This window comes from Elgaria multicarinata, chromosome 4, assembly GCF_023053635.1.
Source record: "Elgaria multicarinata webbii isolate HBS135686 ecotype San Diego chromosome 4, rElgMul1.1.pri, whole genome shotgun sequence".
In the NCBI taxonomy this organism is placed as follows: Eukaryota; Metazoa; Chordata; class Lepidosauria; order Squamata; family Anguidae; genus Elgaria; species Elgaria multicarinata.
In genome coordinates, this window is record NC_086174.1 from 107,630,842 (window position 1) to 107,658,431 (window position 27,590).

At 41.8% G+C, this 27,590-nt stretch overlaps 1 protein-coding gene across 1 annotated transcript; it reads right to left on the minus strand.

The window, feature by feature from the left end:
* On the minus strand, positions 1–27,590 carry SH3BGRL2 (SH3 domain binding glutamate rich protein like 2). Its single transcript, XM_063124920.1, has 4 exons — positions 27,255–27,590; positions 15,622–15,807; positions 5,213–5,293; positions 1–3,867 (listed from the first exon to the last, which is right to left on the minus strand). Exons 1-4 carry the CDS (start codon positions 27,297–27,299, stop codon positions 3,853–3,855), a joined length of 327 nt encoding a protein of 108 aa, XP_062980990.1. The 5' UTR covers positions 27,300–27,590; the 3' UTR covers positions 1–3,852.

Below are 27,590 nucleotides of genomic sequence, written 5' to 3' on the forward strand. Positions count from 1 at the left end.
TTTGACTAACAAATCTATTTTATTTCCTGATATGAGTACATCATTAGAGGGCTGGGACACCAAAGAACAGACTACTCAAGAGGTTTGTAAACAAAAGAAACTAGGCTATTTAAAAAATAAACAATGCATTATAATAACTACATCTAACTTCCCCCACAAAACAAGGATGTAATAGAATGAAAATAACATGGAAAGTATTCAAGCACTTTACAAAATTTTAATATAAAAAATGAAAGCCAAACTTTGCATTAAAAACCAAATAGCATTCACCAGTGAATTTAACAAATTGATACAGGCATGAAAATTGGACACCTTTTGATCTAGTCTCGCATTTCTAGGCATATCCTCCTTCCTCCAACACACACACACAAACATACATTTAAGGCATTTTAAAATGATGTACCTTTTGCCTATCACAAATATCTTTAACGTTAACTAGGATCCAAAGAGCTACTATCGCATGCTAGAGGGCTTGCATGCACACAGTGGAATGGGCAGCACAGTGGAATGTTAAACTTTTCCCACCCCTTGGGAGAGCAAACCCATCCTGCTCCCAACTACAAACTGCTTTTGAAACTTCCCTGAGCTTTGAACAACTATATAGGGCTCCTATAAGCACTTCATATTTATCTGTGTTTTTAATGGTTGATTCAATGTGGCTTCTCTTTAGTTCTTTTTTTATTGCTTATTTTTAGGACAAATATTTTAACTATTTTATTGTCCTGACCCAGAGGGCACTGAAAGAGGTCATCTTGATCAAAGATAAAAAGAAAGCCTGAGCAAATGGGGAGCTCTGCATGCGCATGGGGGAGAACATGTTTCCCACAGCAAAACACTTCCTAAAGTCCTTTAGCCTCAATCGCGAAGAGCCAGGCCCAAACATGCTGCACTTATTGTTAAGGTAGCGAGGTGAGGGTGGGGGTGATTCTTACTTTGAATGCAGCCAATGGGAAATTGGGTGCCAGTGGGATTTCCCCCCCCCCCCTCCAAATCTGCAAGCATTATGTGGGGTGCAGCTTTTGGTCAGAATGCAACGAGGGAGTGAAGAGATGAGTTTCCCTTTAGTGCCCACTAGATCCAAAGTAAGAATTGCCCTGCTCACAAGCCTGTAATTAACAAGATGCAGTTACATGTTATACAATAAGCATAATGTGTAGTTTGGCCCTGTGTTATGCTTAAATCTCATTAAAATGAATGGGACTTAAAATGAAATACAACTAACTTGTCCTATTAATGGGATTTAAGCACAACTAATGTTTGTCTGTGAATATCAACTTGCATTTTTCTTTGGGACAGTAGCTCAGAATGCACTCCCTCTCTGAAAGATCAGGTTCATAGTTTGGGGGTACTCTTAGATCCATCTCTGTCACTGGAGGCCCAAGGGGCCAGCTACGGCCTCTCCTGGACAAGGACAGCTTGGCCACGGTGGTACAGGCATTAGTAACCTCAAGACTGGATTACTGCAATGCACTTTATGTGGGGCTGCCCTTAAGGCTGGTCCAGAAGCTGGAGCTAGTGCAGAATGCTGCAGCTCGGCTGTTGTCTGGAGCTGCCCCTTTCCAGCATGCAACTCCTCTGCTGAGGGAACTTCACCTGCTGTCTATTCTCTACTGGACCAGGTTTAAGGTTCTTGTATTAGCGTACAAAGCCCTAAACAACTTGGGACCAGGATACCTGAGAAACCACCTTCTCCCCTATCAACCTGCCTGGTCACTGAGGTCATCAGAGGTCATGCTCCTGATGGTTCTACATTGACCTATCACCCGTTAGGAGTCTACCAGGGCAAGAGCCTTGAGTGTGGTGGGGCCCCAGCTATGGAACCCCCTGTCTCTGGAGGGCAGGCAGGTGCAAACTTTGTATTCCTTCTGTCACCTCCTGAAAACGTTGCTGTTCCAGGAAGTCTTCTCTTAATGACCAGCCACGGTTAATTTTGCACTTTGTTTCTTTTAAAATGTACTTTTGATGTGTTTTTATTCTGTCTTTATTCTAATTTAATTTGTCCATTGCTCCAAAATTCTGAATGGGCAGCGGTATATAAATATTGTAAATAAATAAATATAAATAAATAAACTTTAAATCAGATAATCCAAATTTCAAGTTAGTATTGAGATCTTCCCTACTCCAGGCTTTACTGTAAGGAAACAAGTGGTCGTGTATAAAATGATTCACTTAAAAGTCCAAATATGATTAGTTTTTCCTAGGGACTCATCCTGGGTAGTGGCAGAACCTAAGACCTGAAAAGAAAGCTATGCTAACGTTCTCAAGATTTTTCAGTTGCAGTGCAGTAAAGCAAATCAGCATGATTTCAGTCCATATATTTGTAGCTCTGACATTTGTGTTCTTCCCAGCATCCAGGCAGCATGCTGGGAAGCAGAATGTGAGAACGGTCAGCTAAAGAATTGTAAAGGTCAGCTAAAGAATTGTAAATCGTGGCAATCTGTAAAAAAAAAAAAAGCAAGCCATGGGTAATGGAAGAAAAGTACCCAAACTGTTTGGGCCACAAATTTAGGCCCAAACAGAAAAACAACATTATAAAACTGCCTTGACAAGAAAGCCCCAAAGTTTCAGCAAAAAATTTAGTGATCAGTGTGGGTTATTTTTGACAAAGTGTTGAAAGCTCCAAACGATAAAATAAAATTGTGTTTTAAAACTCAATCAAGCTGCAGTGCTCTACACATTTTCCTGGAAATGAGTCTCATTGAACTTTAATATGCATAGGATTATGCTGTTATTGTTCAGTCCCACACTGTTCATTTGCATACTTCATAGATATACCACTGGGCTGGAATATGTTACCTTTACTGCCACTGATGGTTCAAAACTGGGATGCTAAGCACACTAATTTCATCCAGCACAGCCACGTAAACCAACACCTTTTACAAGAAGTAATGCTTCTGTCCTTTAAGAACCCTCCCTATACCCTCAGCCTTTAAGGCAACAGAACTAAGTTCTGGCTTTTACAGACTCTGATTACACTACACAGCGCACTACAGGTTTTAACCTTTGTTCTAAAATTAATCTCATTGACAGCAATAGGATTCATAAGCAATATGATTGCTTGTAAGGTAGAAGAATAACTCTCAATTATAAATATAAATTTTGGCAAATGCATGTAATACAACTCAAAATGACAGACACGCCTGGTATTCTCTTCTAAAGTTAAGGTAGTTTTTGTTGAACATCTCATTTCAGATTATTCTCGGGGGCAAGTCAAAGCAAAGTCATCAATGCTGACGCTAGGTGTATATGTAGGAAGGTCCTTGCTTTTATAACTTACTGCTAAGGAGATGTGAGATTTTGATCTCATTTTTCAAGTGGGAAGACTTACCAGGCCACTACTTCTACATTAATTAAACACATTTCGGCACAAGTAGCAAATACTCCAAAAATAGAAATCTTGCCTTTTGAGGGTATTTTTTGGACTGAGATTTCTGCAGCTCAACATTGTCTATTATTGTTAATGCGTTCAAGAATAATAGTCATGTCTGCCATAATTCTCAGCGTTTGAAGCTAAGACGATATACCACTGTACAGTCAGTTTCAATACCCACCTACCATTTTGAGAATATAAGTCATCATTCAAGTGGAACATGAGCACCTGTTAGAACAATTGTCCCCAACATCAACTTCAGGTATGTTTGCAAAGCAGGAAGAGCACCCACCCACCACCACCTCCATCACTTAGTCCATTTTGTATCCACAGCCTTATTTCACCTCTTTAGTGTCAAGCAAAATATTGATGGTGCACATTGGCTTGTGTCACAGTGATCCACTAGGGAAATTGTTGTGTGCTGAACATCAAGGATTTCATTCACCCAGACAGTGTGCTTCTTGAATCCTCAAGGAACTTTTCTAAGGCTCTGACTCCTATATTTTTTTAAAAAATAAGAACATTATAATTATATAGGGCCTATTCAGACTAGGCTAAGCCATGGTTAGGCCACTAACTCCTTTGTAGTAAATGGTTACTGAGCATGTTTAAACCATGATTATGTAGCCATTATGGTTAGAAATGGTTCACTCGACATGCTAAGCCATCATATTTAGCACAAAATGCTTAACTACTGTGGCTTAGTGGGTTGTCTGAACAGGGTCATAGTCACTTATTTTAAAAAACTGTAACTTGTTGTATATTATAAAATAACTTCAAGTGGCTGACATAAATCATTAAACAATAAAGCATCAAAACACACAATTAAAGAAAAATCACAGCAAGCACGCCAGAAGAAACAAATTCAATAATAATAATAATAATAATAATAATAATAATAATAATAATACATTACCAGCAGGAGTTAAAGACACAAAATAACAAAAACAACATCCAGCAACTTAGAGGCCTACAAATACCCAAACCAAATTAATGAAACACAAAGGACTTAATTTAAAAGCCAGATTTTGACCTGGCATCTGAAGATATACTGCATTGGAGCCTGGCAGAGGAATTCTACAAATCATACTCCTGGTAGACATCCACCAAACTTCACTGAGCAGGGGCAGATAGAGCAAGACTTCAGATACGGAACAGACCATATGAAAGGTATATGTGGAAGAAGGTGATCCTTGAGATACACTGGCCCCAAGCCATTTAGTATATATTGTCTCCCTGCAAGCAATGGTGCATATACATGGGCCACAGTGCAAGCAGCTGAGGTTCAATTTCCTCTGCCCATCCAAATATTTCAGGGACAGCAGGCAGGATTGTTAATCCTTAAGGTCATGCAGGCTAAGTTGCCTGAAGCAGTGCCTCATATGAACATGTTCCAAGTTTTTCCTAAAGGGGATCCCAAAAGAATCAGCTGAAAATAGTTTTGTAGCTGTGTGTTACAGACAGAGCAAACTGTGACCTGATTTGGCTGGAATCCCAGTGGATCCAATATGACTGTAACAAATTCCAAGGGGATCTTATGCATGTTCCAAAAACAGAGGGCCAACTTCTTTGAAGTTCTATTAGAGTTGAACCCTAAAGGGCCTGATTAAAATCAGCTGAGCTTCTTGGAAATAACTGAGTGCACCTTGATCTTAGGCATTTATGAATGATAAGATAACAATTGCGTGTTTTTTAAGGCTCAGATGCTGCCTGGAATACCTCGTGCTCCTTTTCTTTATTTTTATTTTTCTGATCACAGGATGCACTATTCCTTAGGAAAGAGAATGCAAACTGAAAATGACAAGATGAATCTCGTTATGCTTCAAATCATGAAATATTCACCTTTGATGCCAAACCAGGTTTCAAGCCAAGAAATGTAAGGACGGTGTTGCTTTCCTTGGATTCAAAAAAGGAGTCATAATCCTAAAGATAAAAGGGAAGAAGAAAAAGAATAAAATAAAATAAAATAAGTAACCTATTTAAAGCTTAGCCCCCTTATATTGAATATAGTCAGAGGTGAAGTAATCAAGCTATTGATATATAAAGAAATAGCCGTAACATTGTTAGTTGTGTGAGGATAATTCCAGTTTCCTTAGCACTTGATAATCCCTTGCTTTGTTATTGATAAAAAATTAGTAAAATATTTATTTTAATTCCCAGGGCCCCTCCCAGCAGATTAAAGCAAATCAAAGGACCTGCTTGATACAGGAACACACCATCGGTCCATCTAATCTACTAAGATGACTGGTAATGGAAATAAAGAATTACTAATTCATGACAACATAATTATACATCTTCACTGTAAAAAGTAAACTGCTCTGGCATTTCACCAAAAATGCATCAGAGTATATAGGCTGCTATTGTTCAGGCCCATGCTTTAGAAACAAGTTCTGCAGCTTTCACTAATGTTGGCTCCATGTTCAAGTTTGATGTCGAAAAGGGAGCAGAGCTCTCCATTTCTGGTTCAAATGCCTGAACATTCAATTGAAACCGTCTGATGACAGAATCTCATGCCATTAAGCCCCATAAAGATGATGATGATGATGATGATGATGATGATGATGATTTTAATTATTATTATCATTTATATACCGCCCCATATCCAAAGCTCTCTGGGCGCTTTACAAAGGTTAAAAACAGTGAACATTAAAAACAAATATACAAAATTTAAAACCATAAAAAGCATAAAATACAAAACAAAAAAACAGACAATATCCATTTAAAACAACTATTTTGGGGTCAGTTAAAAAACTCAGCATAGGCTGTTAAATGCCTGGGAGAAGAGTCTTGACCTGGCGCCAAAAAGCTAACAATGTTGGTGCCAGGCTTACCATGGAATAAGGTTTATTCCGTGGTAAGCATGTATAGAACTGCAGCCTGACTTAAGGAGGCACCAAAATGTAACTTGAAATAGCAAGAGACCCACATTCTTAAAGCATATTTCTAAATGCAAATTGAAATTCAAAGCCACTGTCATATCATATTGCTTCCTTTTGTCTTTAAAATAGAAACTATCATTTCTGTTCATTTTAGGGCTTGCCTCCAGATGTGCTAAATTGTTGTTAGGTAAATGGTAGGTGCTGCTTTTGGACCAAGAGTGGTGGAGCTGGCCACACAAAGAGCAGAATTGGTGGCCAGCTCCGCTAGCAAATGGGCAACATTGGATTCTGTCCCATGGTTACACCTAGCCAGCCATGCCCTCCTCCAGAATACTCCATTCCTTTCCATTCCCTTTTCAACCCCCTCCCCAACCATCAGTTAGTATTCTATGCCCAGTGAGCATGCTCAATATTAATTGTGCAGAGGTCTTTGTGCTAACTCCCACACACACACACTTCTGTAAACCTCAGGATTCCTTTAAGCTTGCCCACTTTCACCCCACTCTGGTGTGTGGATGGTACCATTTTGGCTATGTAACAATTGGCACTTCGGAGAATTAATTCTCCCTTAGCATACAGCAGAAGTGGGGAACACTTGGCCCTCCAGATGTTGCTGGACTGCAATTCCCAGAAGTTCTACCCAGCACCTGAATTCCCATCCCAATGTATAAGAACTGAACCTTACAGATCTGTCCAAGGAATACCCAGAGCCATATCAAATCCTAGTAACACACCCTAGAGGCCTGATACTGCTGGACTCTCATGTGCACCATTAGGCACATACGGCGATCAAAGATCTCCATGCAAGATGAAGTTTGAGCGGGAGGGGGATTTGGAAACAGCAGCAGGAAAATCTGGGCAATGCATGGGGGGGGGGGGGGCGGGGAAGGATGCAAAGTGACGGTCACTCTTAACTGTGCAAGCTCCCTTTCCCTAGCCAGCCCCTCCTTCTATACACACAGAACCAGCTTTACTGCTAGGTGACCAAACGTAGGAACACAATAAGCTGCTTTATACTGAGTGTCCACTGGTCCATGTAGCTCAGTACTGTCAACACTAACTGACAGCAATGGCTCTCCAGCATTCAGGCAGGATTCTCCTACCTGGAGATTGAACCTGGAATATTCTGCATGCAAAGCAGGTGCTATCCCACTGAGCTACGGCCCTCTTCCCAGCTGCCCAAGATAGGAAGTGCATTTGCTGCAATGCTTTCCAGTTGCGATGAACAGTTCAAGTAAACAACAGCGTCAATATGTCCAAGCTAGTTTTTCATTAGTGATGCCTTAACTCTTATCATCATTGCAAATCTTGTGTGTGTGTGTGTGTGTGTGTGTGTGTTTGGGGTCTACATTGACAGATATGTAGCTCAGGTCTTAAAATGGCTCTTCTGCTTTTTATCTCTCTATGAGGCATTCCAGACCAAAAGGCACTCCTTCCACCATTTGTAAAAGTTCCCCCAAGCCTGTCCTTTATACATATTGAATTCAGACAGCTCACCGCATCTGATTTATTCTCTCCACACAATGAATAAAATTGGAGAGATGGTGCTCTCCTGTCTCTGGACAGTAATTCCGCTTTCTTTGTTCATAACACTTTGGCTACTGTGAATGCTGTAAACCCGCTCCTACCTAGGCAAGCTCCTGAAATTGGATTCCAATTTTTCCCTTGACAATGACGATCCTCCGTCTCCTCTTAATCCGTACCAACATTTGATTTCGCACGTTCTTAACTATTTTGTCTATGGCGCAAGTGTTTTTTGGCATGATCTACCCCAGGGGTGGGGAACCTGTGGCTCTCCAGATGTTGTGGCTCTCCAACTCCCACAACACCTGGAATTATAGTCAAAGAACATCTGGAGGGCTACGGGTTCCCCACCTCTGCTCTATCCTAAGCTTCTCCCCATAACCCAGCATTGTTCTGTAGGTCTTCCTCATACTATATTGCATGTAGTCCTTTTCACATAGAGCAATACTCAGTTTAATACCACACCTATAAAATCTGAGTTATTGCTATACCACGCAGGAGTGCAGAATTCCAGGCCCAGGGCCCAAATTCGACCTGCCTGGGGTTCTGCAGATGGCCCTTTCTGCCAATCATCAATCATGGTTTCCTGGCTTCGGCTATTGGGCGGTATAGAAATGCAATAAATAAATAAGTGTTGTGCAATTTTTCCCTATTCTAAAAAGCTGAAATGCCTCCCCTAAGGCTTACTTCCTGGCAGTAAAAGCTTTAAGCTACAATAATATGATGGCTTTTTGGGGGGTGGGGTATTTTTAGTCCTGCACCCTTTGCTTTTAGCCCCCACCCACCACTGGAACGTGGCTTCTGATAGGTTCTCGGCCCTTGAGCTGGAAGAGCTTTGACACCCTGTCTTAAAGACTAGGATCAATGCAGTCAAAAAGGCAAGCGCCGTTTAAGTCCCACTGGTTTCAATGTGAGAAACGTCATTATTCTAGGAAGCCTTTCCTTAATGACCAGCCAAGTTTCACAGTACATTTTGCTTCTTTTAAAATCTATTTTAAAGTGTTTTATTATGTTTTTATTTTATCTTGTACACCACTCTGAAATTTTGAATAGGGAGTGGTATATAAATGTTGTAAATAAATAAATAACCCATATTCTTAACTCTCATTTAAACTCTCATTTAAACCCCAAAGACTTACATTTTGGTTTGATCAAGGGCCAGTGTGGGATAGGAGTAGAACTGGGAGACCAAGGTTCACATCCCACTCAGCCATGAAGCTCTTGGGAGACCCTGAGCTAGGCCCTCTTAGGGCTGCCCTCCTTCACATAGCTGGTCTGAAAATAACATGACAGGCGTTCCTTGCAGGAAAACGCGGGATATCAATAAATAAACGTGGCTGGGCAATACCCCAATATCTCTGCATTTGATGACCTTTTTATACTGTCCCCTAATACAATTTTAAGGAAATCTAAATTAAATTATAGGCAAGCTATCTCTCCCCGTCTGATATGCAAATGCTAGCCAGTGTATCATACAGACAGATAATTTTGCCCAAGTTATAAAAAGTAGGGGTGTTGGAGAGAAAAACACCTTTTGAAAGATCAGCTAAGACAGCCCCCCTTCTTCTCAGAGACTTATCACGCTGTCTCGCTGACAATGAGCCCCCCTTCCTGGCTGAAAGGGCAATTCAGTTCTGCGGGATTACAAACAAAAGCTCTCACTCAGCACTGCTTTCAAGAGCTGATATTTTGACAAAACCTTTGGAGTTTTTTAAAAGCACACTTAGATTCTGTTTGCAATCTATTTATTACTTTCCTGTTCCACTCACAACCTTGTGCTTTGAATAGGGGCTTTGTTATTAGAAGCTTAAAAGATTCAAAAGACACATCTTTCACTGTTCATGTGCAAACAACCTGGGCTAAACATTCCATCCTGCAGCAACCCTTTCAGCTAAGGGAGCCTTTATCCAAATCTGCTATTGATAGGTTCCTGTCCACACAAGAGGTCCAATGTCAATAAATCATTAGTATAACAAGCGATCACTTGAAAGGAATATATGGATAGCAAGCCTAAGCATTCACACACAGAAATAGTTCTGCAAGGACTATCGAGGTTGATTGTGTTTTTCTGGCATGTTGACCTAGTCTTCTGATTGCTTTCAGGCATACACTTACAGGAAGTCTGGATTCAATCACCTTTAACAGGTTTTTCACGATAGTCCATTTGTGCACCCAGTTCACATACCAGGGGCTTCCCACCTTTATTTCTACATCATTCTGTGTACACTATGTTCAAGGCCTCTTGCAACAAATAGTATAATAAAAACAGAATCAAAATATTGATAGCAGAAGACTAAAAACACTATTCAAAGAGGCAGCATTTCTAAAAAGCTCAGTGCAGGCTTCCTGAAGCTCCTGGCCAGTATTAATTAAACAACATCAGCCTATCGGAATTCCTTCTTTGTATGCATTTGTGTGGGGGGAGGATGAAGAGAGAGGAAAATATACATGTGCAGCACAAGTTTATTTAAAAAACGGTTTCCTTCCAGATAAGAAAAGGTAGTGGTATAGGTATGTGAATATTTGTTAAGATTTGTGTTTGTAGGAATATCCTGCCTGGGGTGTTAGTAATGGAGTTGTGTAACTTACAGGAGAACTCTGGTTTTGCACAAGGCTAGAAGCCCACCAATAAATAGGCTACAGGTGGTGATTTATAATGGCAATAATATATGGCATGTGTCCCTGTTCAAAATAATATGCCGCTAGATGTAACAGGCTCCCAGAGACCCTAGCTCTAGTGTCCACCAACCTTACAGATCTTAATGGTGGGCCAGTGAGTAGGGCCTCCAATGATGAATTTAATACACAATGATGAACTTAAGGATGTTGGTGGTCCTTCAGATACCTGGACCCAAACTCTTTTAAGTCAAAACCTCACCAGCACTTTGAATTGGGACATCCTGGCAACCACTTCAACTAGCATAGAACTGGCGTAAAATAATCCCTCCATCTAGCCCAACAAGAACTCAAGCAGCTGCGTTCTACACCAGCTGAAGCTTTCAAGTTGTCTTCAAAGGCAGCCGCACTGTATTGGCTCTTGTAAGCAGGCATCTGGAACTCCACTGTGAGTGTGTGGGGAGTAGCTGCAGGTGTTATTTTGAGCAGAAAGCTGACAGGGAAAATGGTTAAGTATCCTCTCTCTCTCTTCCCAGCCTCCCACAATGAGGTAATTGTAGAGACTCCTAGCTTACAGTTAAAAGATTTCATTGCAGTGGACAGGATCAAAACAAGAAATATCCATGGATGAACTATCAGGTATACTAGTCCATATGGAAGTGAAAATTCCTCCCTGAGCAGTGTTAACTGCAGAACCCTGGCCTTTTCCTAATAGTGCTCAGTTGCAAAAACCAACCATAGCGTGTTCTGGAGCTTGCCAAGAAATATCTGTTTTCATTTTCACAGGACATCTACATACATTTGCAGACTTGGAGGTGACTCGAGAGCACACCTGCTGTCTTTCAAATATCACACAAGAAGCATTCCTTATAAATTAAGGGTACATTTGCAAGAAGACAGGATGCAAGATGAACAGAAAGATCATTAGTCTGTTTAAATCACTCTGAAAGGATTAATCATGCCTTACACATTTTGTAGAAACTGCCTAAATAAATATTATCATTAATACTTTAATATTATGTTAGGATGTTAATAGTGACATTCTGTCTCCTTTGTGCTTTGTATCAGAGTAAAACATATGCTTTTACTAAAACATAAAATGCTTACTAAATTAAATATAAATACACACAGTGAAGTAAAAATCAATAGGTAAATCTAATGTCACCCAGATGGATCTCTGCCCATGCAACGGGGACTTTCTTTTGCTCACCTCTGCCCCACAGCCTCACTCCTCATCGAACAAGTCTCCAAAGCAGATTTGGAAGGCGCATGGGGAGCTTTTCATGAACATAGTAGGCTTGTATTCATTGATACTTCTATGCCAGAAGATTATTTGTCTTTGGGGTTCCTGCTCAACCAAGAGAAAACCTGCAAAAAGGTTTGTTTCACCTTCTCAACAACGCCTGAAAACATGGAAAGGGGGATCTAAGGCAAAGAAATCTCTCATCATTGCAGAGATAGCTACTAGGCAGCTTGCCAAGAGGGGATTTCCTTGCACATGAAACAGCACTGTTGTTATAGAAAGGGTAGAGCTTGGCTGCTTTCCAAAGGCCGTTAGAGAAATCAGATCTGGATCAGCCGTGTCCCAACCATCACAAGTCTGAGGCTCTCCCATTGTCATCTATCAACCTTCAAAGCTGAGCTACTCATTACAGTTAATTGCAAAGACAATATTGGTCAAGCAACCATAAAGGGATTAAAGCAGATATCAGGAATTCAGAGATGTTAACAGGATTGTCATGTCATAACACTCGGTCAGCTGCTGGCATTAGGATACTCCCAGATGTTGGCATAGTGCAAGAATCACAGTTCTTTTGTGGGCATCCAAGCATGCTTGGATACCACAAGCCAGTGACCAACTGGGCTGATGGTTGGCAATCCAGTAAAGGGGAAGCAACTGCTACATCAGCCTTCCCCAGCCTGGTGCCTTCCAGATGTGCTGAACGACAACTCCTATCATCTCCAGGCCATGCTACATAAACACCACTGAGAGTAGTTTCAACACCCAAGAATAACAATAACAACAAAAAGCAGCTAACACATACACTGGTTATTGCTGTAGTTGTAGCAGTACTACTGCTAATAATAATAGTTATTGCTTTTATTTTCAAATATTTCTAACAGTGGGCCTTTAAATCTTTCTCCCTCCAAACAGATAGTGAAAGCTGAAAAGCCACTTCTCTCATAATGAAGAAACTGGGCTTTATTGGAATGATTTGAATGCTGGATCTTCTTGACGCCACAATTCCACCTCTTTCAGAAAGGCTGGATTATAGGGTCAGATATTTCTATTATTCATATAAACATAGTATAGATCAATTACTGCAAGTACAAATGAGCAAAGACAAGAATTTTGAAGTGTTAGCAAGTGGGATGAGTTCATTCCCAGCGAACAGTTTGTGGGTGGGATCAAAGAATAGAAGTGTTCAAACATTTACCAAAGAATCAAAACACTTCAGGGCCACACCTCTGAATGCCTTGAAGAATACCAAATTTAGGCATTCATGACTGGGATCCTAAAACTGGAGAAAGATTTTCTACCACTTGTATACGGGGCTTTATTCTTTGAGGGTTTGTTCCATCCAACCAGTAGGTAGTGCTACCCGATCCAGTTTCTATGGACGTTCATAGAATCATAGAAGAGTTGGAAGGGGCCTATAAGGCCATCAAGTCCAACCAATGCAGGAATCCACCCTAAAGCATCCCTTACAGATGGCTGTCCAGCTGCCTCTTGAAGGCCTCTAGTGTGGGAGAGCCCACAGCCTCCCTAGGTCATCAGTTCCATTGTCGTACTGCTCTAACAGTCAGGAAGTTCACCACCTAGAATTAATCTCCAGTGTTGCTAACATAACAACTGCCATTTTTCTCTTTTCTGCTGTTCTCAACCTAACAAGGAACCTGACAGATTTGCACAAGGCCAGAGACAGATAAGTGTAACCATTAAATCAAAATGGGGCAGTGACCAATATCGATTTTATGCAGGGCCGGCCCTACCATTACACTGGCTCATGAGCCCATACCAGGCTGCAGTGTGGGAAGAGTGGCGCCGTGTGCCATTCTCCCCCCCCTCCCCCGTCACCAGGACGGCCTGTTGCTGCCTCCCCGCCACCTGAATTGAGTGCTCTGGAGAGCCCCACCAACCACTCTGCCACTATAGCATTTGCCACAGAAAGAGAACAGCTTGAGGGACTCTCTTGAGCAACCTGCTGGGTGTGCCGCCGCTTCACGATAGCAGGGCCCCGAGCGCAGGAGGCTTAGATCTGCAGAGTGGAGGTCGGTTGAACTATCATGAGGTCAGCCGACCTATTGTGGGAGCCCTGTCCCTATGGCTGGTAAGAGGCACAAGGTGGGAGCAGCTTGATGGGGCAGGACCAAGGAGTGGCTGAGCAAGCACCCAGTGAGTGGCGGCCACTGCCACCGGTGGGTTGAGGCACAGATGAGGGGTTCCTGCCTCACTTCAGACAGTCACATATGTTGGGCCAGGCTTGATTTGATGAAAAGGGACTTCTTTCAGCCCAAGGGCCGAATTCAATTGTGAAGGCACTCTTGATGGCCAGGTTCCAGTGGTGGGTGGGGCTGAAGACAAAAGGGGGTGGGGCCAAACATAAAGGACACCAGCCTATTTTAGCTTGAAGCTCTTACGGCCAGTAACTAAGGCTTAGGGGAGGCACTTCAACCTTTCAGAATTTGCGGGAGGGGGGGGGACCCGCACAAAAGCCAGGTAACCATTGAAAAATCAGTGATTGCAGGAAAGGGCTTGGGACAGGGGTGTGGCTATTTGGGGAAGCCCAGAAGGCCAGATTGGGACCCTAGGAGAGCTGTATTTGGCCCCTGGCCCTCAGATCCTCCACCCCTGCTTTATGGCTTCAACACCAAGACTGTTTCCCCCCCCCCCATCCTCCAGCCCACCTTGCTCTACATCCAACCTGTTGAAGAGCTTTAAAGAACTTGAAAGCTTTCTCACTCTTTGGTGACACTTTTTGATTACACCTAATACAGGTACTTCCCTACACTGAATTTTTTAAAATGAAAACCGTTGAATGAAAACACCTTTAAAAATATGACTAGGAATTAAAATGTGCAGGCTTTCTTAACTCAATAAGCAATGGCTTGGAAAGTAACCCAGGCCTTCTGGATCCAAAAACTTCACAGTAATTGCACTATATGAATGTGACATTCTTAAAAATGAGGGGTGGGCTTTCATGATTATGAATTAGCCTATTAAGATGCAACTTGGGGAAAGGTGGTTATGCTACTAAGTGGTTACCATTAACCACGCCATGTGCTCCTGCCACACATGCACAGAACCACAGCCTGCAGCAGGGTTACCCTAACCACTGCCTAACCACCCTCCACCCTTCTTAAGCACATGTAGCTTTTCCTGGAACTGCAGTGGCATGCAGTGGAGCATGGTCAGAGGCAGGGCTGCCGCCACTTGATGAACAGCTGGGTGGGTGGAGCTGTTTTGGTTTTCCGAGGCATCCACAAGTGCTTGTACTTGGGACGTGAGTGCTCAAGGTCACTGTGCTGATAGCAGAGGCACAGGATTGAAACAAGCTTTGATCTCAGTGTGCTTCTCCAATTGTGTGTTGCAAGCGGGGAGAGAGGGGGGTGGGGTGGTTCTGCGCTGTCATGTGTTGCTAGGCAGTTTCAACCATGGCAATCTTATGCAGTAGCTGAAGTGGCAGCAGCAGCTCTGGCTGCTCTTCGCAGCACTATGGTTAACCCCAGGGGCATTACACGCAACATACTAAGCTATGGTTAAGGCCACTAACCCCTTTGCAGTGCATGGTTAGTGACCATGGTTAAACCATAGTTATGTAGCCACCATAGTTGGGAAAAATACCCATCATATGACGTGCTAATCCATCATGGTTAGCTCAAAGCACTTAACCATCATGGCTTAGCATGACGTCTGAACAGGGCCTGTGTAAAGGAATTAGTCAGCAATGTCATCATAGCAACCCTCCAAAGCAGCAAGTAAGCATCACCAAGGCACAGGCTATCAAATGTTTCGGATTCAAGTGCAAATTATTTGTTTTAGGAAACAGCAAATGGAAGGCCAAAGGCTAAGAATTAAGTTGCTTGCCCATTCTGTATATAGTGTACTTAAGATGAGAACAAAATAACAACACCATAACCATTCATTCTCTCTTGGTGCCCGTCATGAAAAACAATGGATGCCTTTGCAGTTTACAAAGTTGAGAACTGAGGCGTTAAAGGGTAACTTACTCCACAATACTGATCATCGCTAAAAATCTGGGGAGGCAGCGGGTTGCCTTGTGCAGGCAGCTTGTCTTGAGGAATATTTTTATACATCCATCGCCTTTGCTCCTCCGACATGGTGATATCCACCTCTACAAAGTCAATCTTGTTGGCTTCCAGAAATTGCACAATGTCTTGCTGTCTCTTCTTTATCTGGGAGAAAGAGAAACCAGAAGGAGGATGGAATCAGCAGCTGCTAAGGAAATTATGTTAAACCATGGTATCGGGACAAAGTTACTTTGATCACAGGCAGCACGATTCTTCTCCAAGAGCAGTGCCTTTATCCCGATGGATGCCCTGCTCTGCATTTCCTCAGCACAAATCCACAATGGTAGAATTGGAGGGAAAGAACTCTTTATCAACACATGTCTCCAACTGTTTGCAATGTTGACTAATAGTATCATAAGCCAAAGACTCAGCTCTCCTTTCGTATGGCTCAACTGTAAAAACCCAAATTTCTTGTTCTTTTTAAGATTGTATTAGTTTTCCAAATACAAACATACCAACATTCAAACAAAAATACATCAAGTTTAAATCTAGATACTTTTGGGATTCTTTATTATAATAGAAAAATATATTTAGGGCACAATCGTATGCATGTTTATAGAGGAAAAATGTCCCACAACTCCCAGAATTCCCCAGCCATCATGGCTGGGAATTGTATGACTTTTATCCCATCTAAATATGCATAGCACTGCACCCTTTATCTCGTTTTCATAATCTTGATGAAAGGCTTTCATAGACATTGCTATGTATGTCCCTGATTTGTAAATGAAATAAAATCATGCCATTTTGTATAAAAATGTATTGTAACTCTGCCTTTAGCTGATTTAAGTTGATAAAATGAGCTTTTTTCCTCATGACTATTTGCCACAGCTCCATGTACAAAGACTGCAATGCTAACAGTTTTGCAGTTTTCCAGCTTTTAGCTATTGCCCTGAAAACTGCCATCAGCATGAACATGCTTAATTCCTTAGATATCACTTTTGCATTTTGTTTTTTGGTGCTGTGCTTGAAGCTGTGGAATTGGTATTTTATTGAATATTCAATTATTGTTTTTCTATTGTATTTTGCATAGCTTTGCATTGGTTTTATCTTGTATGCCACCTTGAGAGGGTTCTAGCCTTAAAGTCACCAGGTGTAGATGGTATCCATCCTAGAGTTCACAAAGAATTCAAATATGAAATACCAAAATATACAACATGTCTCTAAGCTCAGCCTCTGTACCAGAACACTGGAAGATGGCCAACGTAACACCAATTTTTAAAAAGTTGATGTTACATTAGAAAGCATATAGAAGGGCATGTCCTGCTGAAGAAGAATCAACACAGCTTCTACAAAGGCAAGTGCTGTCTCACTAATGTTTTCGAATTCTTTGAGAGTATCAATAAACATGTAGACATGGGTGATCCGGTGGACATTGTTTACTTGGACTTCCAAAGGGCTTTTGATAAAGCCCCTTACCAAAGTCTCCTGAACAAACTTAGCAATCATGGAAAAAGAGGAGAGGTCCTCTTATGGATCAGTAACTAGTTAAAGAACAGAAAGCAGAGAGTAGGAATAAATGGTCAATTCTTTCAATGGAGGGAAGTAAATAGTGGAGTCCCACAGGGATCAGTATTGGGACCAATTCTTTTCAACTTGTTCATAAATGATCTGGAATTAGGAGTGAGCACTGAAGTGGCCAAGTTTGCCAACGACGCCACATTATTTAAGGTTGTTAAAACACAAAGGGATTGTGAAGAGCTCCAAAGGGATCTCTCCAAGCTGGGAGAGTGGGCATCCAAATGGCAGATGTGGTTCAATGTAAGCAAGTGTAAGGTGATGCACGTTGGAGGGGAAAAAAACCAATGTTACACATAACCTGATGGGATCTGAGCTAGCAGTGGCCGAACAAGAAAGAGTTCTTGGGGTTGTGGTGGACAGCTCAATGAAAATGTCAACCCAGTGTGCAGCAGCTGTAAAGAAGGCAAACTCCATGTTAGGCATTATAAGAAAAGGAATTGAGAATAAAACTGCCAGTATCATACTGCCTTTATACAAATCTATGGTGTGACCACTCTTAGAGTACTGTGTACCGATTTAGTCACTACACCTAAAAATATATATTCTAGAGCTGGAAAAAGTGCCGAAAAGGGCAACTAAAATAATCAAGGGGCTGGAGCAGCGTCCCTATGAGGGAAGGTTACAACAGCTGGGATTGTTTAGCTTGGAAAAAAGGTTAAGGGGAGACATGATACAGGTGTACAAAATTATGCATGGTGTGGAGAATGTGGACAGGGAGACATTTTTCTCCCTCAAAATACTAGAACCAGGGGTCATCCCATTAAGCTGATTGGTGGGAGATTCAGAACAAATAAGTGCATAAATTATGGAATTCACTACCACAAGATGTAGTGATGGCCACCAATTTGGATGGCTTTAAAAGGGGGTTGGATAAATTCCTGGAGGAGAAGGCTATCAATGGCTACTAGCCCTGATGGTTATCCGAGGCAGTAAGCCTGTGTGCATCAGTTCCTGGGGAACATGGTTGGGAGGGTGCTTTTGCACCATGTCCTGCTTTGTTGACCACTGTGTGAACAGTGTGTGAACACTTCTTATGTTCTTATGTGTCTTCCCTGGCGCATGCCTTGTGACATCTCAGTGTAGATTGGCTCTTTTCTCACATTTTAGTTTTCCTCCTTTTCTCTCCTGTTTAATCCACCGAAGACAATCTCAATACCCCCAAAGATTTAAACGAGTCTCCTTATATTGATGCTACATATGCTACCATCTCACAATTTATCCCGTTGATTTATAAATTACATTGTTATCTTACTTTTTTCCCTCTTGCAAGGAACCCAAAGCACCATTTTTATCATCATAACAACCCTGTGAGATAGGTTAGGCTGAGAGTCAGTGAGTGGCCCAAAGATGCCAAGTGGACTTCATGGCCAAATGGGGAATAATACTTGCATCTCCTGATTCCCAGTCCAACATTCTAACCATTACACCACACTAGTTCTTGTGTATGTGATATGGTTTCTTTGTTTCTTTATTTAAGTGGTTTTATTTACTATTTGCTTATTTTTTGAGTCATTCTGTTTTATTTGATATCTTTTTTTCTGTGCAATAGATATTATTGAGCCATAAGTTTGATATGCAAAATGTTATATCCTGCTACAACTGAATAAAAAGGATGTTTGGAAAAGCACAAAGCAGGGTGAAATATATGCAATCTTCATCTCTAGTTGCATGGAAACTTATTGGAAAATTAAGAATGCCTCAAGAAAGGCTGGAGGTACTTCCAGCAAGCTACACCAGAAGACCTTATTATTCTATGAATCTATATAATTCCCTAACATTCTGGCATAGCAGGATAAACCAGAATTCTGGAGAATCTTGTCTCATCATCAATGATCTGTGTGCTGGTATACACAGTTTGTTTGTGTGGGCTTAGCTCCACAGGCTAGTGAAACTGGATAAACAAGCCAGGAAGGATTTGTTTAGTGTGTTGTCCAAACTGGAGATCCCGAGTTGTTGCTCCCAAACAAGCCAGGGTTTGTAAACCAAGAACAAATCATCGTTTGTGGTTCTGGACTGCAAAGAGAGCAGCAAGCCAGGATTGAACAATACACTGAACAACTACTTCTTGGAGTGTTTAGCAAGTTATGCTAGTGGAAGAAGCCAACTGAGAGCAAATGGACTGCATCCACCAGCACACAGCTTATTCATAGTAAGCCACAATGCCCTGAAATGTGGACTTATCCTTCAGTCCGTACCTGAACAACCTTCCAGACCTGTTTTACTCTGGATTACTCTTTACAAAACATAGGGTGGGCTAGATGGTCTTTTAAAGCATTCTTCTAATCTCCCGCTCTCATTCTAGAATGATATGCCTCTTTTGAAGCCTCCACTGAAAGGGGCATTTTTTAAAAAAAAACTTGAATTCAGGAAAGAGAGTTGCTGTCATATATCAAAACGAAGCAATCAGCCATAAAAGCAGTTTCTTCAGTACGTCATATGACTGGATTGTCAGAACAACCTTGTTAAAAAGGCTCTTCCAAAGGCCTGAGAAAAGCAAAACAACAAAAACAGCGACTTAGTGGCTATTTACCATAGCAACTGCGTCATTATGAGCATCTCTCTTGTGATGTTGACTTCTCAAGGCAGATGTTCAATTAGTTTGGAATACACAACACATTTGGTACACCAGGAGGCGGGGGAATGCATCAGGCAATATGTTCTCCAGTTTTAAAACATTCTTTTGCCAGCAGTTGGAGGTTATTTTGTTAGCAAATTAAAGCATTTCCCATGAAAAAGCAGCCATATGCAGACCTCAGACATCATCTAGAGATATCTGGAGCTTTGAAAACAGGGATGTCACCGAAAAGGGGGAAAAATACCGTTTGGAGTGTTGCCCTCTGATCAAGTCTGCACAATCTTGTCCAGTTCTGATTAAAACAGTGCACTGCTTTCGCCTTTTAAGAATAGACCAAAGAGGCCACTGGGAAAGGCTCTTTGAGCACCCTTTATATGCCTTGTAAATATTACTTTACACTCTTCACTGTTATCTTTACCAAAGGAATCTGAAGAGCCAGTGTGGAGTAGTGGTTAGAGGGTTGGACTGGGAGGAGGGAGATCCCAGTTCTAGTCCTCACAAGACCATGACGTTCACTGGGGCAGTCAATAACTCTCAGCCTAACCAACTTCATGGGATTGGTTAGGATAAAATGGAGAGGGAGAGGCTCTTATACGCTACCTTGCAAGAAGAGAAAAGATGGGATATAAATGTAATAACTCTATAAATAAATCATTTCCATTTAACAATTCATGAAGAACATGCCTATGAATGTGTAATGACAGTAATGACTGTTAAAGACACAAGATAGAGAGCAAGAGATAGTTTTATTCACAACAGGGCCACCATAAAGCACAAGCTGTTGTGTGGGTGTGTGCATGTGTGGATTTGAAATACACATCTTCAGTCAGAAGAGCTGCAAAGATAGAACCAAAATAGTGTGTGCTACAATCTACCCTATGTTTTCTCAGAAATATAGTTCCATTCAGTTCAATGGAGCTTACTTCCAGTATAGGATTGCAGTCTAAGGCCATAGCTAGACCTAAGGTTTATCCCTGGATCGTCCAGGGGTCAAACCTGTTCATCTAGGTGACACACAGGGGATCCAGTGCTCAGGCAGGAGCGAAACCTGGATGATCCCAGGATAAACCTTAGGTCTAGCTGTGGCCTAAGAGTCAGTGAAGTATATTACCTATTCATTTAGCGAACACACAACTTACTAGCATTCGTCCTTGGCCAATATACCCTCAATGGGCCTCCTTTGCCACCAGCTGTTATTGCTCCTCATCCTTGTTCTCATCTTTGTTACAACTTTATTTTATTTATTTATTTATTTATTACATTTTTATACCGCTAAATAGCCGAAGCTGTCTTACTACCTAGGCAGGCACTGAGCAAGTAATCAGGGGCTTTTCCTACTCCTCTGTTTCACCATCACCATTGTCTGAACCAAAACAAGAGCCAGGTGAACAAGCAGGTCACGATGGTGAAGAGGAGGGGCAGATCAAGAGTGCTCTTGTCAGATCAAGGGTCCCTGGTAGGGTTTGGGCTCTTGGCAGGTGTACAACCATGCCTCCCCTGGGGCAGGGTACCTTACAGCACAGTGGCTATGCTAGTTGTAGGAAGGGAAAGCACAGGTAGACGAGCTATGAAGACTGGTCAACTGTGAAACAGAACCAAGGAGGCAGAAAAGCCACACAGACACCGGCCAGACTGAATATCATATATTGAGTTGAACTATCCGGCCAAGTACTGGAGGTTTGCAGACATCTAGCTAATCTTCTAAATGAAACAATTATATGCATTTTCTATCCCAGTGCATTTAATGAACAAAACAAAACAAATTAAAACTGAAGCTCATCATTCCAGGCTTCTGATATGGGAATAAAGTGGAAGACAAAGGTTTACACTGGTTAAGAAACATATTTTGCTTGTAAATGGAGCAAGTTCACCTCAATGAAATTGTGAGGCCTTCTAAACAAAGCAAAAGAATGGTAAAATCTCCCAAACATGTTAATTGTTGGCAGCCATTTCACAAGAACAGCTTACATTCCCCTTTCAGAAGTAACAATTAGCTCATCAACTGGTAGAAAACACATGACTAGTATTTCTGCATGCCTGAGCAAATTTATTCAAGAGCTTAGTTTGAAAGCAGAATCAGCAGATAGTTATCAGGAGTTGGCTAAACAAATGTCAACATTAAACAGTTTAGAAGGATACAAAATGGGCAACAGCCAGACAGATATGGGAAAGTTAACACACACACACACACACAAAAGAAAACCAGCAGTAGCATTGCCAAGACCATGTGCATTATTTCCTTTATGCTTTCAAGAAAGTGAAGGGCTTAGAATTTCAGCACAACTAGTTTTATTAAGTGAAACAGCAGGAAATCTAGAATGGATGGATGGATGGATGGATAGCTATAATCATTGGAGGTGCATGGATGGAGAGGTAGAAGATGGCGTCATTTCTCTCCTTACCCGCCCAGGCGCTGCTTGTCATGTCGCCCAAATCCAGGCAGCATGGCTTGTTTGAAGGGGAAACAGCCCTCAGGTAACCCTATAACAGCCCATGATGTATGCATAGCTGGCTGGGGGATTCTGGCAGTTGTAGTCCAATATATTTGGAGCACACCAGGTTGAGGAAGGCAGCCATAAACTAATTCAGACTAGATTTGACATTAAGCTTTACAAAGTATGTGTGCGGTGGGAGTGGGGACTGCATGAGAAATCCTCCTGTTAAAGTACTGGCAAAATACTGCTAGCAAAAAAATAAAGCTAGCCAAATACTAATTAGTTATGAAAAGTGACTAAGCCCTTCACAAACATAAATAAAACCAATACCATCATCATCATCATCATCATCATCATCATCGCAATGATTTCCTACAATATATTTACATACTATATCTGTATTCAATCCTTATTGCAGGTTGGGCTTAAGGTGAGGGAGTACAAGAATCCTTTTATCCCCACATTGCGGTTTGGACCAAGAAAGTAGTAGTTCACTGTCATATCCCTATTTCAGGCCAGAAGGCTATGCTGATAGAGAATAGCTTACAACAGTCTTGCAATGTAGTCCATTGTGAACATTGCAGGTGAGAGATGAGTCTGTTTAGAGTCTCAGTCAAGAAGTCTCCATGTCTCTCAGGGTGCAGCAAAAGCCAATCTACTTACCGTAAATTGCCCCTTGAAACCTCCTCTCAGGCCATATGTAGCATTTGATTGTATGCAGACATCTGAGGCTAATTTGACTTCCCCCAGCACTGTTTTCCAGGGGGGCAGGGTTCATGGCAAAACAGTGGGGGGAGGTTTAACTCTCCCTTCCCAGAGTATTGTGGTCCCAATCCAAATTGGAGGTGCATGCATATCCACTGGAGTTGAAGAAGAAGAAGGAAGAGAAGAAGAAGAAGAAGAAGAAGAAGAAGAAGAAGAAGAAGAAGAAGAAGAAGAAGAAGAAGAAGAAGAAGAAGAAGAAGAGACAAGCCTGTGCTGAAGGCTACACAATTAGAGTAATGTGTAGGTTGGCTCTTGCACACCGACTGGCCGCCCTATTCATTATTCAAAAACAAAACGAAGTTGCAAGACCCAAGTTAGAGCAGGGACCTCTGTCTTTTATGCCAATGTTTGTTTTCCCAACCCCCAGCCCTAAGCTTCAGGCTCAGTTAATTCACGCCCAGCAGGGACACACTGTGGGCCTCTGCTTGGATAGTTTGTTTTGTAGATTAGAGAACACCCTCACTTTCCACAGGTGAAGTACTATCTAGAAGAACTCAATCCAATTCTGTGATCCAGAAACTCCACTGTACGTGTGGCGGTGCTCCTTATTAACAGTTGCAGACCTGCTCTCTCTAGTTCAGTGAATGATATAATTCACATGTTCAACAATGCACGCATACAATAGAGCACACATGGAGCTCAGGATATGGGTGAGGGAAGAACACCACATCCCACCGACTTCAATGGAAAGTACTTCTGTGCGAATCTGCATAGGATCACAGACACAAGGTGCAAGGCTATGCATGTCTACTCAGAACTAAACACTACAAAACTGAATGGAAATTACTCCCAGGCAGGGGCAATGGTGACTAATAAATGCTAGAAATAAATAAATGTGTATAGTCACCCAACCATAGTTCATAACTTATTATCAGGGGCATAAACACAGAGAGCATTTCCTCTTTCTTGTTTGGTTTTTTAATTGTCGTTTTAAATATAAAACAAGTATGAAACATTTTGATGTTGCATTACTCAGTATAAACTAACTGCCAAAAACAGGCAGACAGTTATAATGGGAGGAAAGGCTTCTATTATGGGTGTTCAATGACTGTGCATTACACAAGTTCTGAAAAAGATTCTATATTTACTCAACAGGCTCCTGAAATAGGTAATTAGTTGTTATTGGGCATTAGTCTACAGCTACTGAACACTGCATGTGCTTCATGCCAAGCTGTATCAAGAGCTTCATTTTTCGTTGTGCAAATGAACTGAACACAAATATTACAAAGCCAAAGGTTTTGCAGTGAAATCTTTCAGTGGGAAAATCCACAGAGGTTGTGTGTGTGTGTTTGTAGAGAAGACAAAGTTCAGTACTGGCATTTCTGAAGTATAAGCAGTTGCCATGATTGAGAAACTCTCCACTAATTTTCATTTAGAGTACATGTAACCTGAATGTAAATATTGATCTACCTATACAGAAATATGAATGAGCAATGCAAATGGGGAGAGAGAGAGAGAGAGATCTCAGGTTATGAGCAAAATGAATTGTACCAACAGAAGGCTATAGGCAATTTTAACTATCAGTTTTAACTACCAGCACAAAGTCTGAAGAAATACGTATGTCATACCTAAAGAAAATACACTAAAGCTGATTTCACTAGTTTTACAAGGCTGGGATCAACATCTTGATTCTCTGCCTGCAAGTTCTTACACTGCCAAAACAGCACCACTGCAGAAGAGGAGGTATCAGCAGACTTGGGGGTGGGGTACCCCCAAAGTATGCAGAAGTACAAAAACATTTATAAATAAAGGAGCTGGGAGAATAAAATAACTAGAACAACCCAACAAGGACTGAGCATGCCCAGTATCCATGAAAAACTGATGGACTGTGTCTATGGGCGAGGGAAAAGTGGAAAAAACGTCTGTCTGTCTGTGTGCATGTGTGTATTGGGAGCGGTTGGAATCCTGAATAGGAAAAGCTCTGTCTTGAAACATTTTGTGGTAGGTCCCACTTTTAATTTATACTTTTTAGTGTGCCACAGTTTGCTTGCCCTAGGGAAGCCTTCCCAACCTGATGCTCTCCAGATGTTTTGGACTATAACTCCCAGCATTCCTAACCACTGGTTGGCTGGGGCAGATGGGAGTTGCAGTCCAAAACATGTGCAGGGCAACAGGTTGGGGAAGGCTGCCCTAGGCTTTTAAAATATAAAGTAAATACAAACCTAGTGCTGTTGCAAGAATGCCATTCAATTATAATTTAGAACCATTTTAAGATAGCATGCTATGCATTCCATAACTGAAACCGTAGTTATTTATACTTCCTTTATATCATGGGAACCTGTACAAACTTGGGACTTAAATCTTTGATTGGTAGATCAGTCAGCTAAAGCTGTGCATTCCCATCCTAAGCATATTTATTCAGGAAGTCCCAGTTAGATAAATAGCACTTGTTCCCAAGTACGTATACAAAGCGGGGACAATTTTAAATTAGCAAGCGTGCCAATTAAAGGCACACTGTTTTATTATTTGAAAGTATTTTACTGCTACTGTAATTGGAATTAAAATATTAAGCCTGGCTTTTCCTTCCATAGGGAGTGGTAGATTTTGTTTATTCCATTGCAAGTACTCTTACACTTCCTTCAATATCTCAAAGATTCTTTTATAGAGGTATTGGCAATACACAATTTTATTTAAAATGTAATTGGTTAACCAGGTTAAAAGCTGGTTATTAATCCATCATTTACAAAGTCTTAATTAACAGATACTCTTAATACAAACAGCATATTTATTTATCAGTTTCCAATATTATAAATGAAACATAACAGTAAGTATTGTTAGGACCATAAAAACTCAGATCTTCAATCTCTGCCATTCTTCTTTGAATTACAAATTCTATATTATATAGTGCTTATGGTTTGTTTATTTATACACCGGACAAGAAAACAAGTTTTTATCCAAAGATCCATGTGTGTTGGTTTAGATTATATTTTAGTGTGTACTTTTTAGTCCAATTATTTTCTTATGAATTTTTCCCTTTTCCATGGATTCATGCCTTCTATAGTATATTGCAAACCCCATAATTTGTTTTGATGCACATCCCAGTTCTACACATGTTGACTCAGTTGACTCAGAAGTTCACCACAATGGCCCTGTTCAGAAGACACCTTAAACCACGGCTTTAACCACAGTGGTTAAGCCGGAAAGCCAGGCTGTGCTCAAAAGACACCTTAAACCATGGCTTTAACCATGGTGACTTAGTCATGGTTTAAGATTTCTTCTGAACACAGCCCGGCTTTCTGGCTTAACCACCGTGGTTAAAGCAGTGGTTTAAGGTATCTTTTGAATACAAACGGGGCCAAAGAGTTTAATTCGATTTATATCCAGTTCTGTGCACATAGGACTGCTTCCTAAATGTGTGATTATTTGAGCACATCCAACAATCCCCCAAGCCATTTGAGCATATGGAAGCCTGATTCCTTTTAAGTAAATAGAGCATTATTAATGACTGTGATTGAGGCGCCGGAGTCACTCTCATTTCTTAAGAAAACCAATAATGCTAAAAGTATTCGTCACAGCCTTAATTTTTTAAAACCTCCCATAACACCCAAGAGGCCCTCCCTGCTTTCTGAGTTAAAGGATGTGTGTGTGTGCATATCAGAGGCAGAGAGCTGAACACCATCCATTGGTACCAGTAGCACTAGCAGCAGCAGCAACAACATGCGAGGAGCAAGCCGCATTCCAGCCCTACCCAAGAGTTTGCGCATGGGGATGACAAGATAACGCCGACCAATATGAGCCCCCTTGCTACCGTCCTCAGTGGGAAACGACAGGGATGCGCTTGCTTCAAGGCTGTTGCTGTTGCCTAATGTCCTTAAGCAGAGAAAGCGCTCCTGCTCCAACGACTTTATTTACCGATCTGGGATGGGCAAAGGAGTTGTGCTCAATGATGATTATTGCTCTTCTCCTTTCCGGCGTATTGAATCTCTATAGACCGCGAAAGGCAAGGCATGACCAGCCAGGCTTCTGGGTTTGGGTTTAGACGGGAAGCAAGAACGTCACCCTACGCGTGGGGAGGATCCAATGCCAGCCCTACTTAGAGTAGACGCGTTGAAATAAGGGGGATTCATTTCAATGAGTCTACTCTAAGTAGGGCTAACAACCTAAGTCCCATTCATTTCAATAGGTACTACGTTTCCGCAGACGTATGTATGCCCACTGTCCTCCCAGGGAAGTCTGCATAGGGTTCATGCATCCATTCGCCTCGCCCTCGCAGGACTTGGGCGCTTTCCTCCCTCCCGGTTTCCTTCTTTCCCACTCACCGCCACGGAACAAGAGGAGGAGGCGACGAAGACTCGAATGACCATCTTCCCTTCTTTCCTTCCTTCCTTCCTCCCTCCTTCGCTTACATTCGCCTCGCAGCGGTTCCTTCGGCCAGGGCGAAGAAGCGCCAAGGGACCCTTCGCTCCTGCGGCTTCGAGGGAAAGGTGAGGGCTCGGCAGCAGCCGGAGGGAGCCTCCCCAACGCAGCTTCAGCGAGATCCGCAGCAGGCACTCCGGCTTTCGTCCTCGCTCGCTCGCTCACGCACAGCCCCGAGTTCCGCCGCGACGACTGAACCGCGGCCAAGCAACACCCCAGCACGCACAGATAAGCAGGAA